The sequence below is a fragment of the Tiliqua scincoides genome, chromosome 5 (genome assembly GCF_035046505.1).
Source record: "Tiliqua scincoides isolate rTilSci1 chromosome 5, rTilSci1.hap2, whole genome shotgun sequence".
Taxonomy (NCBI): Eukaryota; Metazoa; Chordata; class Lepidosauria; order Squamata; family Scincidae; genus Tiliqua; species Tiliqua scincoides.
The window spans coordinates 20748114-20768789 of record NC_089825.1 but is presented as its reverse complement, the minus strand read 5'-3'; the positions used below and the strand labels follow the sequence as shown (position 1 = coordinate 20768789).

At 51.3% G+C, this 20676-nt stretch overlaps 2 protein-coding genes across 3 annotated transcripts; both read left to right on the top strand.

Annotated features, from left to right (window-relative positions):
• The first annotated feature begins 542 nt into the window (after positions 1 to 542).
• On the top strand, positions 543 to 5693 carry COMMD3 (COMM domain containing 3). The gene is made up of 8 exons (XM_066631201.1): positions 543 to 709; positions 3036 to 3147; positions 3238 to 3301; positions 3405 to 3439; positions 3695 to 3755; positions 3845 to 3901; positions 4000 to 4059; positions 5293 to 5693. Exons 1-8 carry the CDS (start codon positions 577 to 579, stop codon positions 5350 to 5352), a joined length of 582 nt encoding a protein of 193 aa, XP_066487298.1. The 5' UTR covers positions 543 to 576; the 3' UTR covers positions 5353 to 5693.
• Positions 5694 to 9485: 3792 nt separating this feature from the next.
• Positions 9486 to 20083, top strand: BMI1 (BMI1 proto-oncogene, polycomb ring finger). 2 transcript variants are annotated; one of them, XM_066631198.1, is made up of 10 exons: positions 9486 to 10041; positions 14729 to 14862; positions 15199 to 15295; positions 15913 to 15968; positions 16067 to 16117; positions 16382 to 16490; positions 16570 to 16615; positions 17108 to 17206; positions 17814 to 17894; positions 17986 to 20083. In XM_066631198.1, the coding sequence occupies exons 2-10, from the start codon at positions 14751 to 14753 to the stop codon at positions 18328 to 18330; spliced, it is 996 nt and encodes a 331-aa protein (XP_066487295.1). In that variant the 5' UTR covers positions 9486 to 10041; positions 14729 to 14750; the 3' UTR covers positions 18331 to 20083. The 2 variants fall into 2 exon arrangements, with proteins under 2 accessions (XP_066487295.1, XP_066487296.1); XM_066631199.1 differs by lacking the exon at positions 9486 to 10041 and adding an exon at positions 10147 to 14022.
• The last annotated feature ends 593 nt before the right edge of the window (positions 20084 to 20676 follow it).

Here is a 20676-nt window from a genome sequence, read left to right as displayed (position 1 = left end):
TGTGTTCACAAAATGTAATCAAGGAGGTTATATGGTTAGCTTTATTTATTATTAAAAGAAATAGTTGTATTTCTTCTTTATATTATTATTATTATATTTTTGCACAGACAGGTAAGTGTGATTGACTGGTTTGTTTTATCCAGACATGGAGTCCTTCCCAAGGACCCAGGGTGCCTAGTTGTTATCGTATAGATACCGCTGCAAAATGTAAGCTGCTTTATGCAGTTGATTGATGGTAATTTCTGGGGCCCCTGTGATTATTATTAATGTTCGTATCACTGCATTTATTCCTTTTCACTCTTGTTCTGAAACCCCTGTGCTGTGCAAGAAATGCAAAGCTCTTGCACCAGGAGCGAAGGATTCAGAGCCCGGAGCAGGAAGGAAAGGGGTGGCGGCGGTGGTCTTTGCAGCTGCCAGAGCAACCAGGGAGGTGGGAGCAGCCCCAGCGGCGGCAGCAGGGCTCCCTTCCCCAGCCCTGGGCGGCAGCGAGCAGCCCCGGAGCTCCGCCGCAGCCTCTGCAGGGTCAGCTGAGCGCGGCGTCACGTGGGCGGCGTGTCGAAGGTCAGGCGCTGCACTATGGAGCTGTCGGAGGCAGTGCTGAGCGGCTTGCAGCTCCTGGCTGATCGGGGCTGCTTCTCCCCCAGAGCCTACGCGGCCGCGGTGCAGGCGGCCTTCCAGAGCCTGCTGGGCGGCGATCAGGCCGCGCTGGGTAAGTGCTGCTGCCGCCGCCCTCTCCCCGCCTTGCGACATTGTTGCTGAAGCCGCCTGCCTGTTTCCCCTCCGAGCTGCCGCAGTCGCCTCCCTGGAAGGCAGGAAATACTGTAGCCCCCTCGCCCTGCAGGCAGCCGCCACCCCCGCCTCTCCCTCTCCCCGCTCCGCTCCTCCATTGCTCGCCGTTGTCATTTCCTGGCTTGCGTCGGGCCCGAGAGCCATTGCAGAGCCTGCAGCCGCTTCCGAGAAGCCCAGGGCCGTCGTTGTGTTGTTGTTGTGGTTCCCCTTCCATAGGGTTCAGGCTGCAATGCTGTCTGTGCACCCTTTCCTCGGAGTCAGCCCCAGGGCAAGCCAGCGGGCCTTACTCCTGAGTAGACAGGCTCTCATTTCCTCCTTGCAACCCTTTCCTGGGAGTCAGCGTCAGGGCAAGCCAGCGGGCCTTACTCCTGAGTAGACGGGCTCTCATTTCCTCCCTGCAATCCCATGCACCCTTTCCTGGGAGTCAGCCCCAGGGCAAGCCAGTGGGGCTTACTCCTGAGTAGACAGGCAGAGGATTGAACTCTCATTCTCTCTATGTAAGCCCATGCACCCTTTCCTGGGAGTCAGCTCCAAGGCAATCCAGTGGGATTTACTCCTGAGTAGAAAAGCTGAGGATTGAGCTCTCACTCCCTCCTTGCCCTGGAGAGTTGTTCCTTCCTGACCATCCCCAGGATCGGGGGGGTGGGGGAGGCTGAGCCAAGGGCAGGCTTGGAAGCTTGCATCGGTGGAGTGGATCCAGCGCAGGGCAGGCTTGTCCCACGTTTGCATCGGTGGAGTGGCTTGTCCCAGGCTTGCAGTGAGCAAGGCAGGATGCGTGGTTGGGGGGGGGGAGGGTGGCTGCTCCAGCTGCTGCTTTCATTTCAGCTCTGCAAATCTTGTTCCTTCTTCCCCTGGGTGGAGGCTTCCGATCCCCGGGTCCTTCCATGGGAAATATAGATTTGGGGGGGGGGATATAGATGGGGGTTTGGTTGCAACGCCAGCAAGAGCGATCTCTCGCTTGGGGCCGGGGCCGGGTCGCTTCTAGCGATGGAGGAAGAGCTGGGTGGAGGAAGCTGCTGCCGCGCTCGCCTTTCCCCGCAACGTAGCCGGCAGCAGCTCGCTGGGGAAAGGGACGAGCAGGGCTGGTGGAGCTGCAGTCGTTCTGTGTCTACTCAGATGGGCCTCGCGAAATGTTCTGACGCTCTTCTTCCCCTCCCCCCCCACCCGCCTGGGAGCCCAATCCTAGGCATGTCTACTCAAAAGCAAGTCCCATTGTAGTCAGTGGGGCTTACTCCCAGGAAAGTGTGCATAGGATTGTAGCCTGAGACCCCAATCCTAAGCATGTCTACTCAGAAGCAAGTCCCATTATGTCAATAGGACTTACTCTCTGAAAGTGTGGATAGGATTGCAGTCTGAGAGCCCAATCCTGTACATGTTTACTCAGAAGCAAGTTCCACGATAGTCAATGGGGTTTACTCCCAGAAAGCGTGAATAGGATTGCAACCTAGGAGGTTTCTTAGCTTAGCTCTGAAGGAGTTGGCAAGAGGAGAGTGAGGAAAACCAGCTTGATTGCTATGTTTTTAAAGAGGCCTCCACGTTGCACCACACTCCTTTGGCAAAGTCCCCTCCACTCCTGAAGAGGGGGGGGGCGAGATCCCTCAGAGAAAAAGTGATGCAAAGTAGCTCTCTTCTCATTTCTCAGAGCCTCGACCATTCTTGCCATTTTTACATGGCAGTCTGATTTTTGGTTTCGTTTTGGTTTCGATGCTTTGCCAGCCTGCCAGTCGGTTCCAGGAATTGATTGATTATGAAAAGGAATGGGAAGAAGAGGGGGAAATCAGGACATCGTTTGGGGAGGAAAAAAAACAGGAGATCCATTGATTTATGCTGCCAAATTCTGATGTTGAATGGAATTGGTCCAGGTTGCTCGATACTGGAAGCAGTGGAGGTCAAGTTCTGAGTAGTGGAACCCGCATTGCTTGCAACTCCTTCTGGGAAAGGTGTGCAACAGCCCACTCGGATGTATATTTACTCAGAAGGAAGCCGAACTGAGTTCAGTGGAACTTCTTCCCTAATAAGTGTGTTCAGGGTCACAGCCTTGGAGGAACAAACCCTGAAGTCAACTTTAGGATTGGAAAAGTCAACTCTTGCTAATGTAATATATTTTCTATTTGCTTGGTTCCTATAATTGTACTCTGCTTGGTGTTCTTGCATCACAGAGGGAAAGTTTCTGGAAGCATGTATTGGAGGAAAAATAAAAAGAACCTCCTTACTTAGTATATGATCATCAACTCATTTGTTTTTAGATCACCCAGACTTGGGGCATATTGACCCAGCAGTATTAAAATATTGCCATGCAGCTGCTGCAACTTGTATAGTGGAAGCTGGGAAGCAAAAGGCTGACAAATCGGTCATAAGGTATTCTCTTTTCCAGGCCTTGCCATTTCCCCCCCCCCCAACTGTTTGGCATCATGTCTAATGCAGCTTTTTGATTTTTTTTCCTTTTAGCACCTTCCTAGAAGATTGTAAGTTTGACAGGGAAAGGATTGAACAGTTCTGTTCGGAATACCAGGTTTTCAAGCCCATTTTATCCTCTTTGATTCCCCTGTTCACATTCTGTTAAATCTATACATTAGGTCAACTCGTTGTTTTTTTTCTTCCCCCACTTTTTGCAGAAAAATAAAGATGCCTTGGAAATCCTATTGGGAAGGTATGTTAAGGGAAGACTTTTTGTTATTCATGATTTCCAGTGCTTTTTAAAAAGTAATAATATGAGAGACTACTGATTGGCTACAAGAAAGAAAACATCTGCACTTCCATGAATTGAAGTCATCAGTGCCTTGCCCTTAACATGGATTTGAAATATAGTATATTGATCTATGGGCCAGCAATCTTTATTCAGAGTCTGAAAGATGCGTGCAACAGTTGTGCTATGTAGCAAAGCATAACCTATTGTGTTCTTTAGTATAGGCAGATGTCCATTGCATATAACGGATGTTTGCTGGCGTCTGGAATATCAGATCAAGGTAACTTGGGACATGTTGGCATTGCTTGATTCTACTTGCTTTTTTTTTTGCTAAGTTCTGATTTTTTTCCCCCCTGCTTATCACTTTAGACCAATCAACTTCATAAAAATTATCAGCCTGCCTATCTGGTGACCTTAAATGTAGAGGTACTGTTTTCATTGTTGTTGTTCTCCATCATTATTAAAGGTTGCATTAAGTTTTGCCATAAATTGAACATCTAACCTTTGGGGTTTTGTTCCTTTAGAACAATGACTCAAGATCTCACCCGGATATTAATTTTAGTTGTTCTATGGAGCAGCTACAGGTATTTCTACATTTCATCCTTGTATGTGTCAGTCTTCTGTGTCATCAGAATAAAATTATCTACCAAGAATTTACTAAAAGTCAAATTTGCAAAAAAAAAAGTACCAAGGAAATGTACAAGTGGTAAACCTATGTCTGCCTTTTTAAATATAATTTTACATTAAAGCGATGCAAGATGGGAAAAATGTCCAGATACCTCACAGATTCTTCTTTGACTGTAAAAATCATAGTGGGCAGCTTACCAATATGAAATTTAATATCTGATTTTCCTCCTTTGGGGAGGGGGGGAGTCTCCTGCTTCCAAAAGGAACATTTGAAACAAAATTCATTTTTACAGTAGTATAAGTATACTTATATATAAATTTATAAGTATATATAAATGGCATAGAAGTTTTCTTAAATTACTGAAGGATTGCTAATGAAACTGTTTGTACTACTTTGGGGAGTTTACATTGTCTACATTGTCTACAGCTTGTAAAATATATATATATATATTATTTATATTGTCCACAGCTTGTAATATGTATATATATATATAAAGTGCATATATAAAGTTATTTGCATATATATATAAAGTGTGCAAATAACTAAGCTGCAAAATTAAGTTTGAGAAAGTGTGAAGGGGAAGAGCAGTGTGAAGGGAAAAGTGTGAAAGAGAAAGAGCAGATAGAAAGTACAATTTTATATTTAAATTGTTCAGAATTATATGCCATTTCCTCATACCACTTTCAGCTGAAAATTCCATCCATTTCAGAGAAAATACTTTCCAATAGATATTTCAGGATTGTAAACTAAGAAGTGTGTTGGGTCAATTGAATTGTTTATTTTCCATTAACTAGTAAGAGAAATGTCAAAAGTTGTATTGGCTTTTGGCTAACTTAATATCTTTTAAATTCCATCAGTGTTACTAGCAGAACATTCAGCATGTTATTCAGCATGCACTGAAAGATGAGGATGTTTGATTCTTACAGCATAGTGTCCAATGCTTGTCTTACTTAAAAGGACATTTCACTTAATTCAGTGAGACTTACTCCCAATTAAATGTGCATAGCATTACAGCCTGAAAGATATAAATGTCCAGAGTGGAACTATAGACCAAAAGGTACATTTTTCTTTTACTAGATGCTGAGTTTTTTGCATTTGCAGAACAATAGAGTTTCATTGCAATTCTCATATATCCAAGTGGCTTAACAGAGTTCAAAATTTTGTCTAAAGTTGTTACTCCTTATTTTAGGATTTAGTTGGAAAACTAAAAGATGCAGCCAAAAGCCTAGAGAGAACAACTCAGCTGTAACTGCAGACCATTGGCTGTGACTACAGGATCTGAGATGAAGAAAAATTGAAGTTGTTCTTTGAATATCAGATCATTACTCTTTTATCTGATGGAGGCTTGATAACTTTTGGGTCAACTTTATTTAGTGTGACAAATTATATTTCTACATTCCAGGCAATACTGCAAGTTTTGTTTGAAGCATTAGTTTCTACCAAGTCTTACCGTAAATATTTATTTGTTGGAGGACCAGATTACTGATTTTCCCCTTTGTTCTTTCTCCTTTTAAATAATTGGCTGCTGTTCAGTCTTGAAACAAATCCTTGATTTCTTCATTGCCCATTTCTAATAATAATAATAATTAAAAAAAAGAGCATGAATCTGTTTTGTGTGGTATATTTGTCTGCAACTGGGCTCCTTGAGAGGATGGATTCACAAGAGACTCTTCTCCACCCCACCCCCACATTGTGGAGAACATTCCAAGATTAACCTACCTAACAAAAATCATTTTCAAGGGCTATGGAATGCTGAACAGAAGGACTGACTCCTTGTATTGTAATGAAAGTACAGTAGTCATCTTGCTTCTATCTAGCTTTGGTCAAGTCATGTTTTGTTTTTGTTTTTAAAAAAGTGATTCACAGCAGAGGTCGAGCTGAAGCTGCCCTTCATCTGTTTCTACCCAGATTTGCTCACTAAATATTCAGTTAATGTAGACAGACAATAGCTGGAGTGTCCTTAATTGCACCAGTCGGCCCTTTTTCGCTTCAATGCAGTCAAATGGCTATAAATGGAATGTGACCAGCCTTGGTTGTTTCCGCAACTTAAAACAAACAAACAAAAAAGTCCCCTTTCCATCTCCCAATGTGGGCAGAGACTGGTTTCCCACTTAGCAATTACAAACCCGCTATGGGAAAAGGGTGGTGATGTGACTCCCATTTACATGCAGACCTGTTCTCCAAGTTCCCCTTTTCCTTTCAACCTCCTTCATGACATGCCAGACAGGGGACAAGAGAAAGTCTCTACCTGCCGCAAAAGACCAACTTTCTGTGGTGTGGGCTTGTAGTGGTATCTTTGGGGAGGCTAGACACTACAGGAAAGTGTCCATTTACTATAGCAAAGTCAAGCCACACTACACTGTGAGGATCAGAGCTCACAACTGTGAAATGCAATTTCACATGCCTGCCCCCATCCACATATAAGACAGACTGAGGGTTGGGAAGGGAACCAGCCATTGACTCCTGATTGCTGCTACAAAATGGCACTTTTTGCAAGCTAAACACTGCTTGTGCATGTCCATCCCCCCCCCCCCCATTTCTCCAAATAAAAGCCAGGGGTGCCCTTAAAAGCGCCACTGCCCTGAATGAATCCGTGGTAGCTCATCTTCGGAGTGCAACTTCGGAGTTGGTAGTGGGGGAAAGAGTGAGCTTCCTGTCTTCCAAACTGGTGACAGAGGAGCTGAGGGACGTGGACCCCGAGAAGGTGGACACCTCTTTGGCAGCGTAAGGCTTCCTCTGTCTCGGAATTGCCTTCATTTGAGACGAGATGGTCGCTCCGGAAGCCAGGCAACTCCACTCCCATCACGTTGGGTTCACACGACAGCGGGGAGGGGGCCGGTTCTCCGTAGGCGAGGCTCCGGTGGCAATATCCCGATCCATCACCCAGTGAAGCCAAAGCTCTTCTGTTGCCATCCGTGGTACACCCTGACCCTAAGATACCTGCTGGGGCTCCTGAGCTTGGGCGTGGGGATGGAATCAGTGGGACTCCAGCCTGCTGAGTCCGGTGCTTCGGGGTTATCAGCGTAAGAACAGCCCGGGGCTTTGGCCACATCCCGATCCTCATCTCTTACATCCAGTGGCATAGCTAGAGGGGGTGCAAAGCCCTAAGTTTTGCAGGGAGCTTCACTGCGTTTCCTCCCCTTGGGGAGCACTGCAAAACTCAGTGCTCTGCACACTGCGATGAGGCTCCCTGCAAAACTTAGGGCTTTGCACCCCCGCCTAGCTTCGCCACTGCTTACATCGATGGAGGGCGCTTTCTCCTCTGAATACCTTCCACGGGGAGCGCGGGCTTTCTCTGCTTGGAAGATCGGGGCCTCCAGCCAGCGCCTTTGACCCCGTCGTCCTGTGAAGCCACGAGGGAAGCGAAAGGGGGCCTCTCGGGTGGACCCACGTCGCAGGAGCTCTCCTCCCCGGGGTTCCTTTTGGGGCCGGACTCTTGGCACCCCCATGAAGCGCCACCAAGAGCCTCCCCGTTTGGGAGCCCAATCCTATGCTTGTCTACTCAGAGGTAAGTCCCATGATAGTCAGTGGGGCTGACTTCCCGGAAAGCGTGACTAGAATTGTAGCCCTTCGCACGAGCCCAGGCTTCAGCGGATGGCGCGCAGCCCTGGCTTTGGCGCCTCTGCGGCTGGCCTTCCCTTCCCAGCCAGGCTGCTTCGAGGACTGTTCTGGGGGGTTCCGACGGTGGTGGCAGGCAGGAGCCCCCCCCCGACCTCCCCCTCCAGCCCAGGCGCAGCGCCAACCTCCAGAGCGGCCTGAATGGAGGCGGGAGCAGGAGCCCGTCGGCGCCAGGGCGGGAATGCCCAGCACGTGGCCGCCTCCCGGGAGAGGTTCCGCCGGCCTCAACGGGGAAGCCCCCCTGCAGCGAGCACTGGGCCCCCCGGAGCGGCTCGCGCCCTGCTGGGACTGTCAAAATGCGCAGTGGAGGTGCGGCCTGCGGGCCCGGGAGCCCCACGTCGCTAGCCGCGAGCGGAGCAGGCTGGCGGCCCCGGCCCTCGCGTGGTGGAGGCGGGAAGGATGCGCGCCCAGAGCTGGGGAGAAAAGGGGCACCCTCTGGGGCCGGAGGAACCAGCAGAGGAAGGCGGGCTGCGGGCCCTGCGCTAAAGGGAGGGAAGAGGAACCGCGGAGGGCCACGGGAGGCTGGCAAGCATCTCGCGGGCTCCCCAAGCGCCCCACAGCCTGGCGGGGAGGGTGGCAAAGAGGGTCGGGAGGGGCGCGCGAAAAGCAGGCGGGCAGAGAAGGGGGCGAAGACCCCGGGCTGGGAGTGCGGGGCGCCAGTGCCAAGGCGGGAAAGAGCCCGGCGCGCGTGGGGCGAGGGCGGGAGCGCAGAGACGAGGCTCGCGCGCGCCCCGAAAGTGCTTGGTGGGCATCTCCAGGGGGCCGGGGAAGCGCTGGAGGGGAGGGAGCGCGCGGCAGGCTGGGGGGCACGTGCCGGAGGGAGCAACCTTCCGACCCCCATCCCGGGCCACGGGGTGGGGTTCGCGGGAGGGCAGGGACGGGCCGCCGGCCTGCGGGGTCCCGTCCCACTCCTTGAGGGACCGGGAAAAGAGGGAGGCTGCCTTTTTGTGTGTCTGCGGGAAAGCGCGGCCAGGCAGACAGACGCAGCATCCCTGCACGCAGAGACAAAAAGAGGCGGCGGGAGGATGCGTGGGGGGGAGGGGCGGCTGGGAAAACCTGGAGAGGGAAGGAGCGCAGAGGGTGTGTGGCGAGGGGGCAGCGGGAATAGTGCTGGCTCTGTGCGTGCGTGTGACAGAGAGAGCTGTGTGTGTGTGAGGGGGGCTCTGTGTGTGTGACAGACAGAGAGAGGGAGAGCTTTGTGTGTGTGTGAGAGAGAGTGAGAGAGCAGGCTGTGCGTGTGTGTGTGAGAGAAGGTTCTGTTTGTATGTGTGTGACGGAGAGCTCTGTGTGTGCGTGTGTGTGAGAGAGAGATGGTTCTCTGTGTGTGTGAGAAAGAGACGGTTCTGTGTGTTTGTGTGTGTCACAGAGAGAGAGAGAGAGACGGCTCTGTGTGTGTGTTTGTGTGTGAGAGAGAAGGCTGTGTGTGCTTGTGTGCGAGAGAGAGAGCGCGCGCGCTGGAGGAGGTGGAACAGGCAGCAGCGGCGTGAGTGCCGTGGAGAAAAGGAGGACTCGGCGAAGTGTGTGTGGAGGGGGGAGTGGGGAGGACGAGGCGGAGTGCGGGGAGGGGAGGGAGGGAGGGAGGCGCGCGAGGGGGAGGAGGCGGCCGAGCCTCAGGATTGGGTCACAGGCGGGCGAGCTGCCGGGCTCCGACTCCACCGACACTAATTCCCAGGCCACCCTTAAGGAATGAGGAGCCCCACGTGACGCTGGCGGGGCGGGCGAACTCTGAGCCATTTTGGGGACGGTGTCAGTTTCCAGTGTGCCTCCTCCAGCCCTGCGCGTTCCTGCCCCCTCGGCCACCAGCCCCGCGCTCCGCGCCCCGGGAGAGAGCCGCAGCGCTTCCATTCCCTGCGCAGGGAAGAGGGGAATATCCCAGAGCCTCCCCAGAGGCCCCGAAAGTGCCCGAGGGGAAGAGACTGGACTGGGAGGGAGACAATGGGCTGGCGGAGGAGAGCAGAGCCCTCCGGAGCAGAGAGATTTTGAGATCCAGCCCGGCACTGGCACCGGGCAGGGGAAAGAGGAGACCAGCGCAGCAGGAGGAGGAGGACCGGGAGAAGCAGGAGGGAGCGCCAACTCCGCGGGAGGCGCGGGGCGCCGGAGGGGGTCAGCGCGGGGAGGACCCCGGGGGTTTTGGAGCCGAACTGCGCCGAGAGCGGCGGGGGCGGCGGCGGCGGCAGCGCAGGCTGCTTGCAATTGACAGCGTCTGCAGTTCATTTCAAGATGGCCGCTTGGCTCACATTCATTTTCTGCTGAGCGACTTTTAACTTTCATTGTCTCTGCTGGAGGCTCCGACGGTCCCCCACCGGCTCCTTTCCTGCGGGTAGGTACCCCGGGGCGCGCCTGGCGGCGGGGGAGGGGGCGGCGGGGCTGGGGAGGGCTTTCCAGGGGCTGGGGAGGCTGCGGAGGGGAGCCTGGGTGTCCCCTGCGGGGGGAGAGCGGCGCTGACAGCCTGCTCCAGGGCGCACGCACAGAGGCTGGCTGGCTCGCACACCGCGCTCGCTCCGCTTCCCAGCCGGGCTCCCCGGGTTGAGTTCCTGCCCGCCTCCCGCAGGCTGCTGCAGCCCTGCCAGGCACCTGGCCCCCCGCGCGGACGCCTCTCTGTTGCGCCTCCGCTCCCGCTTCTTGCGCAGCCCCCTTTGTTTCCGCGCAGGCCGGGCTGGAAGGGCCGCCCTGCCTGCGATCCGAAGCTGCCCGCGTCGCGGGATGGCCGGGGCCTCCGAAGAAGCGGGTCGGAGGAGCCCTCAGGGGGCAGCTGGCGCACCCAGTTTATAGGGATGGGTCCGGCGGGGGGTGGCGACGCCGCTGGGTGGCCGCCCGGCCCGGAGGGGGCCCTCCCGGGAAGGTTCTTAACTTAAGTTCGGCGGGCGCCCTGGCGGAGCGCAGTGGCTCGTAAGATGGCGGTTCCCACTCTCCATGTGCCTCTCCTTGTGCCCTGGTTGGTGCCCCAAGCGCTGGGGTCTCCCCCGGGCTCTGTGGAGGGCAGGGCGAAGTTTCCACCAGGCTTGGGGCAGAGAAGTGGCTCCGCGTGCGCCTGATCCTCCCGCCCCGTCGCCACGTGCGCGAGCAGAGGGGATCTGACTTGCAGGAGACTCTCTCTCTCCTTTTCTTCCAGCTGGGCAAAGGCAGCTTGGCTGCGACGTCCTGCTCTTCTCTGCAATGTGGGCTTTGCTCCTGGCTCTCAGGGCGTGTGTGTTGTGTGTTGTGTGTGTGGCACAAGGAAGTTGCTGATGTTGTGCATCTTCAGAAGATCTCTCGGCCTTGACAGAGCTGCCGCCTCTCAGAGTCTCAGCTCTTCAACTGTTCAGGATTTGGAAGGAAATCCGTTGGTGGAACCAAAGCAGAAGTCTTCCTCCCCCATTTCCCCCAAAACCTGGACACTTAGGCAAGTGGTCATGCCAGCTTCGTGGGGCTGGTTATACTTTGGGGGTTTTTCTTTAAGCTTCATGTTGGAGAAACAGTTTTGTGGTTGAAGCCAGTCTGTTTGAATGGATCCTCCCAGGGCAAGAGAGGTTCTCAACTATCACCTTGTTGATATGTGTGTTTGGGGCTGTTGTTGTTGTTGGACTCCCCATCCCCTCTTACAACTTCTCTCTAAGAAGATTTGTGGGGGGACTGGTTGTTGATGTTGACTCTTGAACAGGGACACGTTGCACACAGGGCTAGTGCTAGTCCTCCTCTCTTTTAGGTACTTCCTTGCAGGAGAGCAGCTGGACAATTCCATCAGTGTCTTCTAGGAATTTTGGTTAGGAAAGAGGACCTCAGGCTGACAGGGTTCTCATCCATTTCTTTCTTTGTTGAAATGTGTGTTCGTGCGTTTGTTTCCACCAATTCGCCTGCGGTGTAATTCCTGATCGTATATAGGTGGGCATGGAATCTGCCAGCTCTTCTCATACATTTTAAAGCGCACTGATTGCCATCCGTGGCAGGTCCTTTTGTTGTTGGAGCATCCAGATACCTGCGTGGCAGTAGGAGCTTCTGTTCCATTCTAGAGGATCTGGGTAGCTTTGGATGCCATGAACTCCAACAGCGGGTGGTCAAGATGCTACAGGGCTAGGCTTGTCTTCATTTTGACAGAGCGCCTGAAGGCCTCCAAGCTTTCTCGCCAATGTCACAGAGAGTTTTACCTTCTCACGGCTGAAAACCTGCGTGGGTTTTAAGAAACCTTAAAAAAAAACAACCCGTGGATGAGCTCATGGTCAGGGCCAGTGAATCAAGACTGAGGATGCAGGGATGTCAACAGAAGGAGCACAAAAATCGGGTGGGAAGGGAAGGTCAGGCTGCACTACCGACACGAGAGTGGGTGTGTTTGGTGATGCGATGCTCTTTATGTTTATATGTGCAATCTAGAGAGATGTGCCCATGTGCTTCCTTCCGGGGGGGGGGGGGGAGTGGCTTGTCGCTTCGATTCAGTGTGTGGTTTCAGGTCCTGGATTTCCGAGATAGCTCCTGGAGGAGAGAGAGGGCTAACCTCGGCAATAAATAACCCTCGGTTCAGGGATGGCTCCGACCAGACCAGCTTCAGGATGGATTCGAGTTTTCTTTCCACGCTGGGAAGGGCTCCTTTTCCGTGAAACAAAACCCGTGTGGGGATCTTGTTAGGATGGCCTCCGGGTTGAAGAGGTCCCAGCGTTCACCGAGGAACGTGACCTCCCTCCCCGCGCTGTTTGTTTTCCACTTGTGGGATACTGAGGATTTATTGTGGTCTCTCTGGGCTTTCCCGAAGGAAGCCAGAGCCGGTTATTCATGTCAGAGTAACTTCAGAAATTGTCCTCCTGGTGGAGTGGATGGCTGGGAAAGCCAGCGAGCAGCCAGGAACTGGCTAGATCCAAGAGGCTGGGCGGCTCTTTGGGGGCTACTGCTGGGGAGGTTTTGGGAGCCAGCCTGGGATGATATTTGGTGTCCAGACCCGGACAGGCTTGGATCGAAGGCCAAGGAGATCGCCTCCCACCTCTGCCCCAGACCTTCTCCCTCTCCCTCCCCGCCCCTTTGGAAGAGCAAGGGTGCAAAGACAGGGGGACAAGTGGACCTGGCTTAGGAAGGGTCTGCGGGCACTGCCAGCCCCGCCGTGCCCTTTCTCCTTGGGCTCTAAGGTGAGTTTCGATGGGATTCCGAACTGTGGGGTGGGAAGCCGCGAAGTGTTTTGCCTGCCCCGGAGTGGCTTGGGGTGGAGGGTGTCTGCCCAGCTCCTGAAGCTGGAAACTCCACCTGTGCTCTTGGAGAAGGGGAGACGCGTGCCCCCCTCCGTCCCATCCCGCTGTATCTTCAGTTTCTGCCCGGGCACTGCCTGCCTCAGGTGGGACCTGGTGGAGTTTCCCTCCCTCCCTCCGCCGAGGTGCCAGCCCACCTCCGGGGGTGCCCGGGTGCTATGCGGGGTCGGTTTGGTGTCTGTCCTTAATAGTGCTGGTGGTGGAATAGTGGTGGGTTCCGCTGCGGGACGGGCTGGGCAGCTGGCCCCGGGCGCCCGGCACGACCCCTGCGGGCTGGGCCAAGGCTGCCTGACTGGCGCTCCGTGGCCCCCCCTCCACGAGTAACCCGCTTTCCCGGTTGGGGCATCAAGCCGGCCCGACCTCTCCCCTCTTGGCTGGCGGAGCGGACAAGGGAGAGCCCACTCCGTCCAGCAGGCTACTCCGGGGGAGAGGCAGGCAGGCAGGCAGGCAGGGTAGAGGGCTGGGCTGCCCTTGCCCCGAGTCGACGTGGATGGAGGCCCCCGAGAGGATCCGAAATGGCCGAGAGGAGGGCTGGCTCGGGAGGAGCCTCTCGCTGTCGGCTTGGCGCAGACCCCAGGCTGGCTCGGGCCGCCCCGGAGGCCTCCCACCGCCAGCCAGCGCCGCGCTGGCCTTCTCACTCCCCCAGTCCGTCCACCCACCCACCCAGCCATGCCCTTGGCTCTCCGACTCCCGCGGCACTGCAGGGGGAGAGGCACGAAGTGTGTCCGCTCTGGGCCCCCCCAGCGCCCAGCAGAGGAACCGTCCTTCCCGGCCCCGCCCCCACCCCGCCCCTCCCCCAGTGCCTTCCCTGCCTGCCTGCCTGCCTGCAGCTGCGCCCCCTCCCTCGGCTCTCCTGGTCCCGCAGGCAGCAACACCCTCCCTTTGCAGGACCCGCTCCTGGGCGCCGGAATGAGCCCCCAGCTGGCGGCTGCCCCCTCCCAGGACTGCCCTGCCCCTTCCCAGGCGGCACCCTCCCTCTGCACTCCACCCCCTCCCTTTCCTCTCCCCCTCTCTGCGCCCCCCGCCCCATCGGGGCCCCGCCTCCCCCTCCTCCCCGGTGCGCTCCGGGCGGTGGCAGGATGCCAAGTGTAAGTGTAAGTTGCTATAGCAACCCCCTCGATAGCGCGGTTCCGAAGGCGCCTCTGTCCCGAGCCTGGTGGGTTGGAGGCGGCCAGGCAGGCAGGCGAGCTTCAGCCAGGGGCGAGGAGGCAGCGGCGGCCCGATCCTCTCCTCCTTCTCCTCCCTGGTCAGCCCTCCGATGCCCTGCTCCGAGGTGCGGGCCCCAATCGAGCCAGCCCGCCCTCGCTCGCTCGCTCGCTCGCTTCTTCCTTCCTTCCTCCCCTCCTCCTCCTCCTCCGTCGCCGCCGCTACAGCCACCGCCGCTGCCCCCTCCCTCCTCGCCGGAAATGCCCAGGGCAGCCTCCGCAGCTGCACCGGGATTAGGCGCCCCCCTCCGACGCCAGCCCCCCAGCTCTGGCAGACGCCACCGGGTGCTGCTCGACCCTGCAGGGGCCCAGGAGCCTGCCTTGGGCCGATCGTCCCGCCGCCACATTCTCCGCGCCGGCTGTGCCTGAGAGAGGCGGGCAGGAGGGCACCGGGCGGCAGCGGCAGCCCCGTCCACCCAGGCAGGAGGGTGTCCCCCTCGCAGGCACCCCCCACCCAACGCATCTCCCTTGGCCTTGCCTGGCAGCTCCCCTCCCTCCCCCGGTTGCATTTCCTATACTCCCCCCTCTTGTGCGCCCGGGATCCCGCCTTTCCCCTGACACTCCAACTCCCCCCCCCCGTGTGTGTGTCTTGCAGGGCCGCCTCCTCTCGCGCAAAAATGCACCGCACCACCCGCATCAAAATCACCGAGCTCAACCCCCACCTCATGTGCGTGATCTGCGGGGGGTACTTCATCGACGCCACCACCATCATCGAGTGCCTGCACTCCTGTAAGTACCCGGGGGGCCTCCCCACCTGGTCGCTGCCCAAGCCAGCCCGGGGAGAGAGAGATCGATCAGCCTCGACACCCCCCAGGCCAAGGAGGGTCTGCTCCCCTTGCCCGTGCAGTGGCCAGCAGCTCTTGATCTTGGTCACCCTGCCCTGGATCTTGCTCCCACTGCTCTTGGTCTCCAGGCGCTCTTCAGATCCTCGCAGTCATTCTCCACTCTCCTTTCTTTGGGGCAAGGATGTTTCATTTTGCCTGATGTTGGAAAAACAATCTGATTCTGAACAGCGGAGGACATTCTTCTGAGATCTTGCCTCTGTGTTCCTTTGTCCTCTTGCAGTCTGCAAGACTTGCATCGTGCACTACTTAGAGACCAGCAAGTATTGTCCCATTTGTGACGTCCAAGTTCACAAAACCAGGCCTCTTCTGAACATAAGGTAGGGGGAGAGCCATTGCAATGCCTTCCTTTCACTGTGTCTGAGACCTTCTTGTGCTTCTATGGATTTACTTGTGCTTCTTTAGAAGCCCTCTCGTGATGATCCAAGTGGAGAACTTAGTTGCCAAGCTGAAGTTCATGTAAGAGGATGTGTTAGACAGGAACTGATTTCTTTTTTCAGCATCATAATCATCTGGTTGTTTTCTTTGCTGCTGATGTTGACCATCTGCAAATTATTGTCCATTTTCTCCACCATACTGCCAGTCTATATGTTTCATTCCCAGCTTTACTCCCATGCAATGTGCTGTCATTTATAAATAAGTGAAATCCTTTTAGAAGTCCTTTTTTTTTTTTTGCATCCATCCATCATTTATTGTAGCCATTTCAGACAGTACAGTAACATGACACCTGATGGGTTTGTGTTAGAAAGAAAATAAATTTTGTGCATAGCAGATAACATTTTAAAAAACAAAAACTTCCTACGAAACTGTATTTCAGTTTGGTGGGAGACCAGGACTTGGTAGAAGGTACCCTTTGGCTTGGGAAAGTGTGAGATGCAACCTGAATTTGAATGTTGACACTTCTGTACACTGAGTGTCTTGGAATTCTATATTTCAGATCAGACAAAACTCTTCAAGACATTGTGTACAAGTTAGTACCAGGCCTTTTCAAAAGTAAGTAAGCAAGCAACTTAAATCCAACTCCTTGTGTCACAAGTATTATAATGCATGTGTTTACACTGAGAGTAAACCCAATATATCTTCTCACTCAGATGAAATGAAGAGAAGGAGAGACTTCTATGCAGCACACCCAACAGCGGATGGTAAACACTTCCAGATTATTCTTTTTATGGAGATAAAGCTGTTATTTTGTTCAAAAGCTAAGGTGGCCAAAACATTTTTTTCAAATACCACCTGTACAATAATTCCATATGGTACAAATCATTTCCGAGGTTTGTGCTATGAACTATCAGAGTACTGGCAAAGAAAATCTTAGTAGTGAGAGGTTTCCCCTCTTACTGAGGTTTGCCCTCATTCTTTCTGATTTGAATTTCAAAATGTAAATGACTGTGGAAATTTCTGTGCAGCTGCCAATGGCTCTAATGAAGACAGAGGCGAAGTTGCAGATGAAGACAAAAGGATTATAACAGATGACGAGATAATAAGCTTATCCATTGAGTTCTTTGACCAAAATAGGCAAGTTCTAAAGGCAATATTTGACCTTTTACTCTTAGCTAGCTATTCTTGGTTATAATTATCTAATTCCTCTTTCCAGGCTGGAACGGAAAGGAAATAAAGAGAAAGAGAAATCCAAAGAGGAGGTAAAGAAATCTCACTTTTCTGAGATGAGATCTTCAGAAAATAACATAGTTGAGATCATTTCAGTTGGGCCAGTGAGATTAGTACAGTATTTTTTATTTTTCTGGGCAAAGTAACACCAAAGTCAGCTCTTCTACAGACTTGAGGACCTTCTTGGTAACTAAAATTTTAAAATGAGATCTGATTATTATCTAAGCATGTTCAGCATTATGGAATTGTCTCCTATTCTCCCTTGCCTGACAAAAAAAAAGTTTTGTTGTATATCATTCTTATTAATAATAAACACTGGGAAGCAACTAAAAAGCATGAATCCTTTTTATTCTCCTTATTCACTGTTTTGCATCTCAGGTCAGTTGACCGTAGTTCAGCAGAAGGCATTTAATTTTAAGCAGTTTTAAAGTGAACTGTGTAAGTCTTCTTGTATGAGATAGACTGAGGCGCCCATGCCAACTTTTGGGTTAATGCATTTATTTTTCCATCCATACCTTTGCCAGGTGAATGACAAAAGATATTTGCGCTGCCCAGCAGCAATGACTGTCATGCATCTGAGAAAGTTTCTCCGAAGTAAGATGGATATACCCAACACTTTTCAGGTACTCTCACTCAAAAGAAAAAAAAAATCCTATGCAGTTTTTATTGACTAGAGGTGTTTTAAATGACAGGCTTGTTGTATAAAAAGAATTTTTTTTCTAAAAGCTGCTAAGAAGACAGTGTACAATATTGTATACAGTAGTAGGTGCCAATCTGTTTATAAACATTTCTGTGTTAATGTACTACAGTCATTATATTCAGAAATGTAAAGGATCAGATAATATCCAACTATTTGGTTCTGTGCAATCAGATCTTACTTTGCTGAAGACCATAGTCAACAAGACAGCTTTGGAGTAAAATGTTTGAAGTCTTTCTCATGCTAAGATTGTTAATGGCTTTTGCTTCTGGCTTTAAAAAAACAACCCAGTAACCTAAAATTAAGAGCCAACCCATTATCCTCAAAAGGCTTGTAATACTCCTACTGAACCTACCTAAATATTTAGGAAGCTGCACAGATCACAGTAGTTAGGTTTAAAGTAGAATTAGTCTTTGGAGTCCCCTGACTTAAATCCTACCATTTCAACCTTAGTGATGAATCATACAACGAATGGTCCATCTCTGTCTTCTTTGACCCCTATTAAATGAAGGTTTTGTTCATTTCTTTCTAAGATCGATGTCATGTATGAAGAGGAGCCATTAAAGGACTACTATACGCTTATGGACATTGCCTACATTTACACTTGGAGAAGGGTAAATCCATGAATCTCTTGGCCTGTAATCTGGAGCCTACTTGTTCCAAAGGAGGCACTGACCAGTGTGTTTTGGGTTCCTTCTTTTGCAGAATGGCCCCCTCCCTTTGAAGTACCGAGTCCGACCTACTTGCAAGAGGATGAAAATCAGCAGCCACCAGCAAGGCAGCTTGAATAATAGGGGTGAGCTGGAAAGTGACTCTGGGAGCGAGAAGGCCAGCAACCCTGCAAGAGGCACCCCCTCCACATCATCCCTGTGTTTGCTCAGCCCCAGCACACCAGTGCAGCAGTCTCCACACCCTCAGTTCCCGCACATTTCTAGTACTATGAACGGAACCACAACGGGCAGCCCCAACAGTAACCACCACCCCTCCTTCACCAACAGAGCACGGAAAGCAGCATCTCTCAATGGCTCCTTGGCCACTTCTTCGGGTTGACCCAAGGACACCTTCGTCCCTCAGACTGAAGCAAAAAAAAAAGCTAACACCCACCGATTCTTAGAACTCTTTTCTGTCTCATTCTCTTTCTCTCCATGCCATTAAGCTTTAGAGATGCTAATACCACGTGTGACTATTACCCAAGTTGCTTTAACAAGAGGAATGAGGAGTGACACAGACACACACACCCGCGCTCAGGCCCTTCCTACTTGGAAACTGCAAAGGTGGGATGTGGAGGGTGAACCTTTCCTATGGTCCGAATTGGAAGAAGAGCTGTTTCTTAAAGGTGGGGTGCAGAATACATTTGGATGGGGGGAAAAGAGGAGCACCTTCAGCTCCACCTCCTCCCTCCCTCCAGCTTTCTTTGGACTCCGGAGACCCTGGAAATGAATACATATCGAATGGGGCACAGTTTTGCTAATCCAGACTAACTTCTTACCTTTTCTTGAATTAATTGTTATTAAGCTGTTTTGTGTACCTGTAGAAAAGTGGGGTTTTTTAATCTTGAGATTCATCAACCAAACATGATAAAATATGCCTAGAACTGTGCATATGTATCTATGTATAAATACACACACACACATACATGTGTGTCTGTGTGTGTATAGCCATGCCACTGTGAATAACAATTTCTTGCGTGTCGGCCATTTAAATTTTGTAACTTGTATCCTTAAACTTCTGTACTGCTACACAGGACTAATTATGGGAGGAGGAGGAAGGGGGAGGAAGGATAAAGAAAAATGATGTTTTTTTTCCAGTTGTACAGTCCATATGTCTAAAGGAGCATATAGTAGCTGTTTATATTACAGACTTTAAAAATAAAACCACACATCCTTTTTTTGGGGGGGGGGGGGATAAGTCTCTGATGGCATTTTACACTTGTATAATGGCACGTTGGTATATGACGAAACAGGAAGCAGTATTGTATGATATATTTATACTATTAAAAAAAAATAGTGTTCCACACACTCATAACAGAACCTGGAAGCCATTGGCAATCTCGAAAGGACTTTACAGGCTTTGTCTTGTTCCAAGTCGTATACTATTTTTTACATGATGCAGTGGGGAGAAGGGGGGGCAGTGAGAGGGCGAGGAGGAGCTGAAGAAGGTGGAGGAAGGGACAGGGCAGGGATTTAACTGTTTCATTAGTTTTATGATTTGGTTGCTGGGCTTGTGGTTGTTCTTTTTAAAAAAAAAGCACAGGAAATCAAACAATAAGCCATAAAACTCTTTCTTTCTTTCTTTCTTTCTTTCTTTCTTTCTTTCTTTCTTTCTTTCTTTCTTTCTTTCTTTCTTTCTTAAGAGATCAGCAACTCGTTGCAAGAAGGCTTTTAATCTAAATTTGTGTTTATGTATGTATGTATGTATGTATGTATGTATGTATGTAATATGGTACAGTACTAACTGGGTCAAAGAGTAACCGGTACTCTGATAAGCTGTAGGAAACCCCTTCTGCGAAATGGACTTCTGAAAGCAACTGATTCTGGAAACAAGATGGGACAGTCTGAAAAGGAAGCGCCCCACGACGAGCCCCCTGAGACTTTTCCACCGGTGCTTTTGCTTTGGTCGAACTCTGTGTGTCACCCCCCCAGTCGCACACTCGGGAGGGTGTTTTATTCTATATGACTAGAGTTCCACGTTTGTGCGGGAAAATTGTAGCTACACATTTATTTCAGTGTCTCCAGTCGGCAAAAGAAGCACAAATTCTATGGTTTTGTCTTGCTTACTGTCATTAAATCATTACTTTTGCATATGTTTCGTTGCTCCTTATATGTACTCCTTCTTTGCTCCTTGTAACCGCCCAAACACTATTTAGGGCTGCGATCCCCTGCACGCTTACAAGAGAGTAACACAGGAATTTGCTCTTGAGTAAACAAGCCTTTCCGATGGGCTCTGAGTTTCTCAGTAGGTTTTAAAGATGTCACCGTGATTTTCTTGTTCTTGCTTTTAAACGCTGCTATGAAGGAATTTGCTCAGAAACAAATGGAGTTAACTGACAAAGAGCCCAATCCTATGCATGTCAACTCAGAAGTGAGTTCCATTAGAGTCGATGGGCCTTACTCCAGGAAAGTGTGGATAAGATTGGACTGACACAGAGTTATAGTTCTATGCCTACTTACTTGAATGGCAGACCTCCTGAATGCAGTGGAACTTGGAATTAAAAAAAGTACTTGCTGCAAATAATGGCTCTTTGACCATGATGCTGCTACCCTTTTTCCTTCTGGTACTTACTGCCATTTTAAAAAGGCATTTTATGTTAATTTATCTTTATGCTTAATCAAAACAAATAAATAGGGATTTTCATTTTTTAAAAGTGAAGGAGTTGGAATTGTCAGTCTTGAAAGA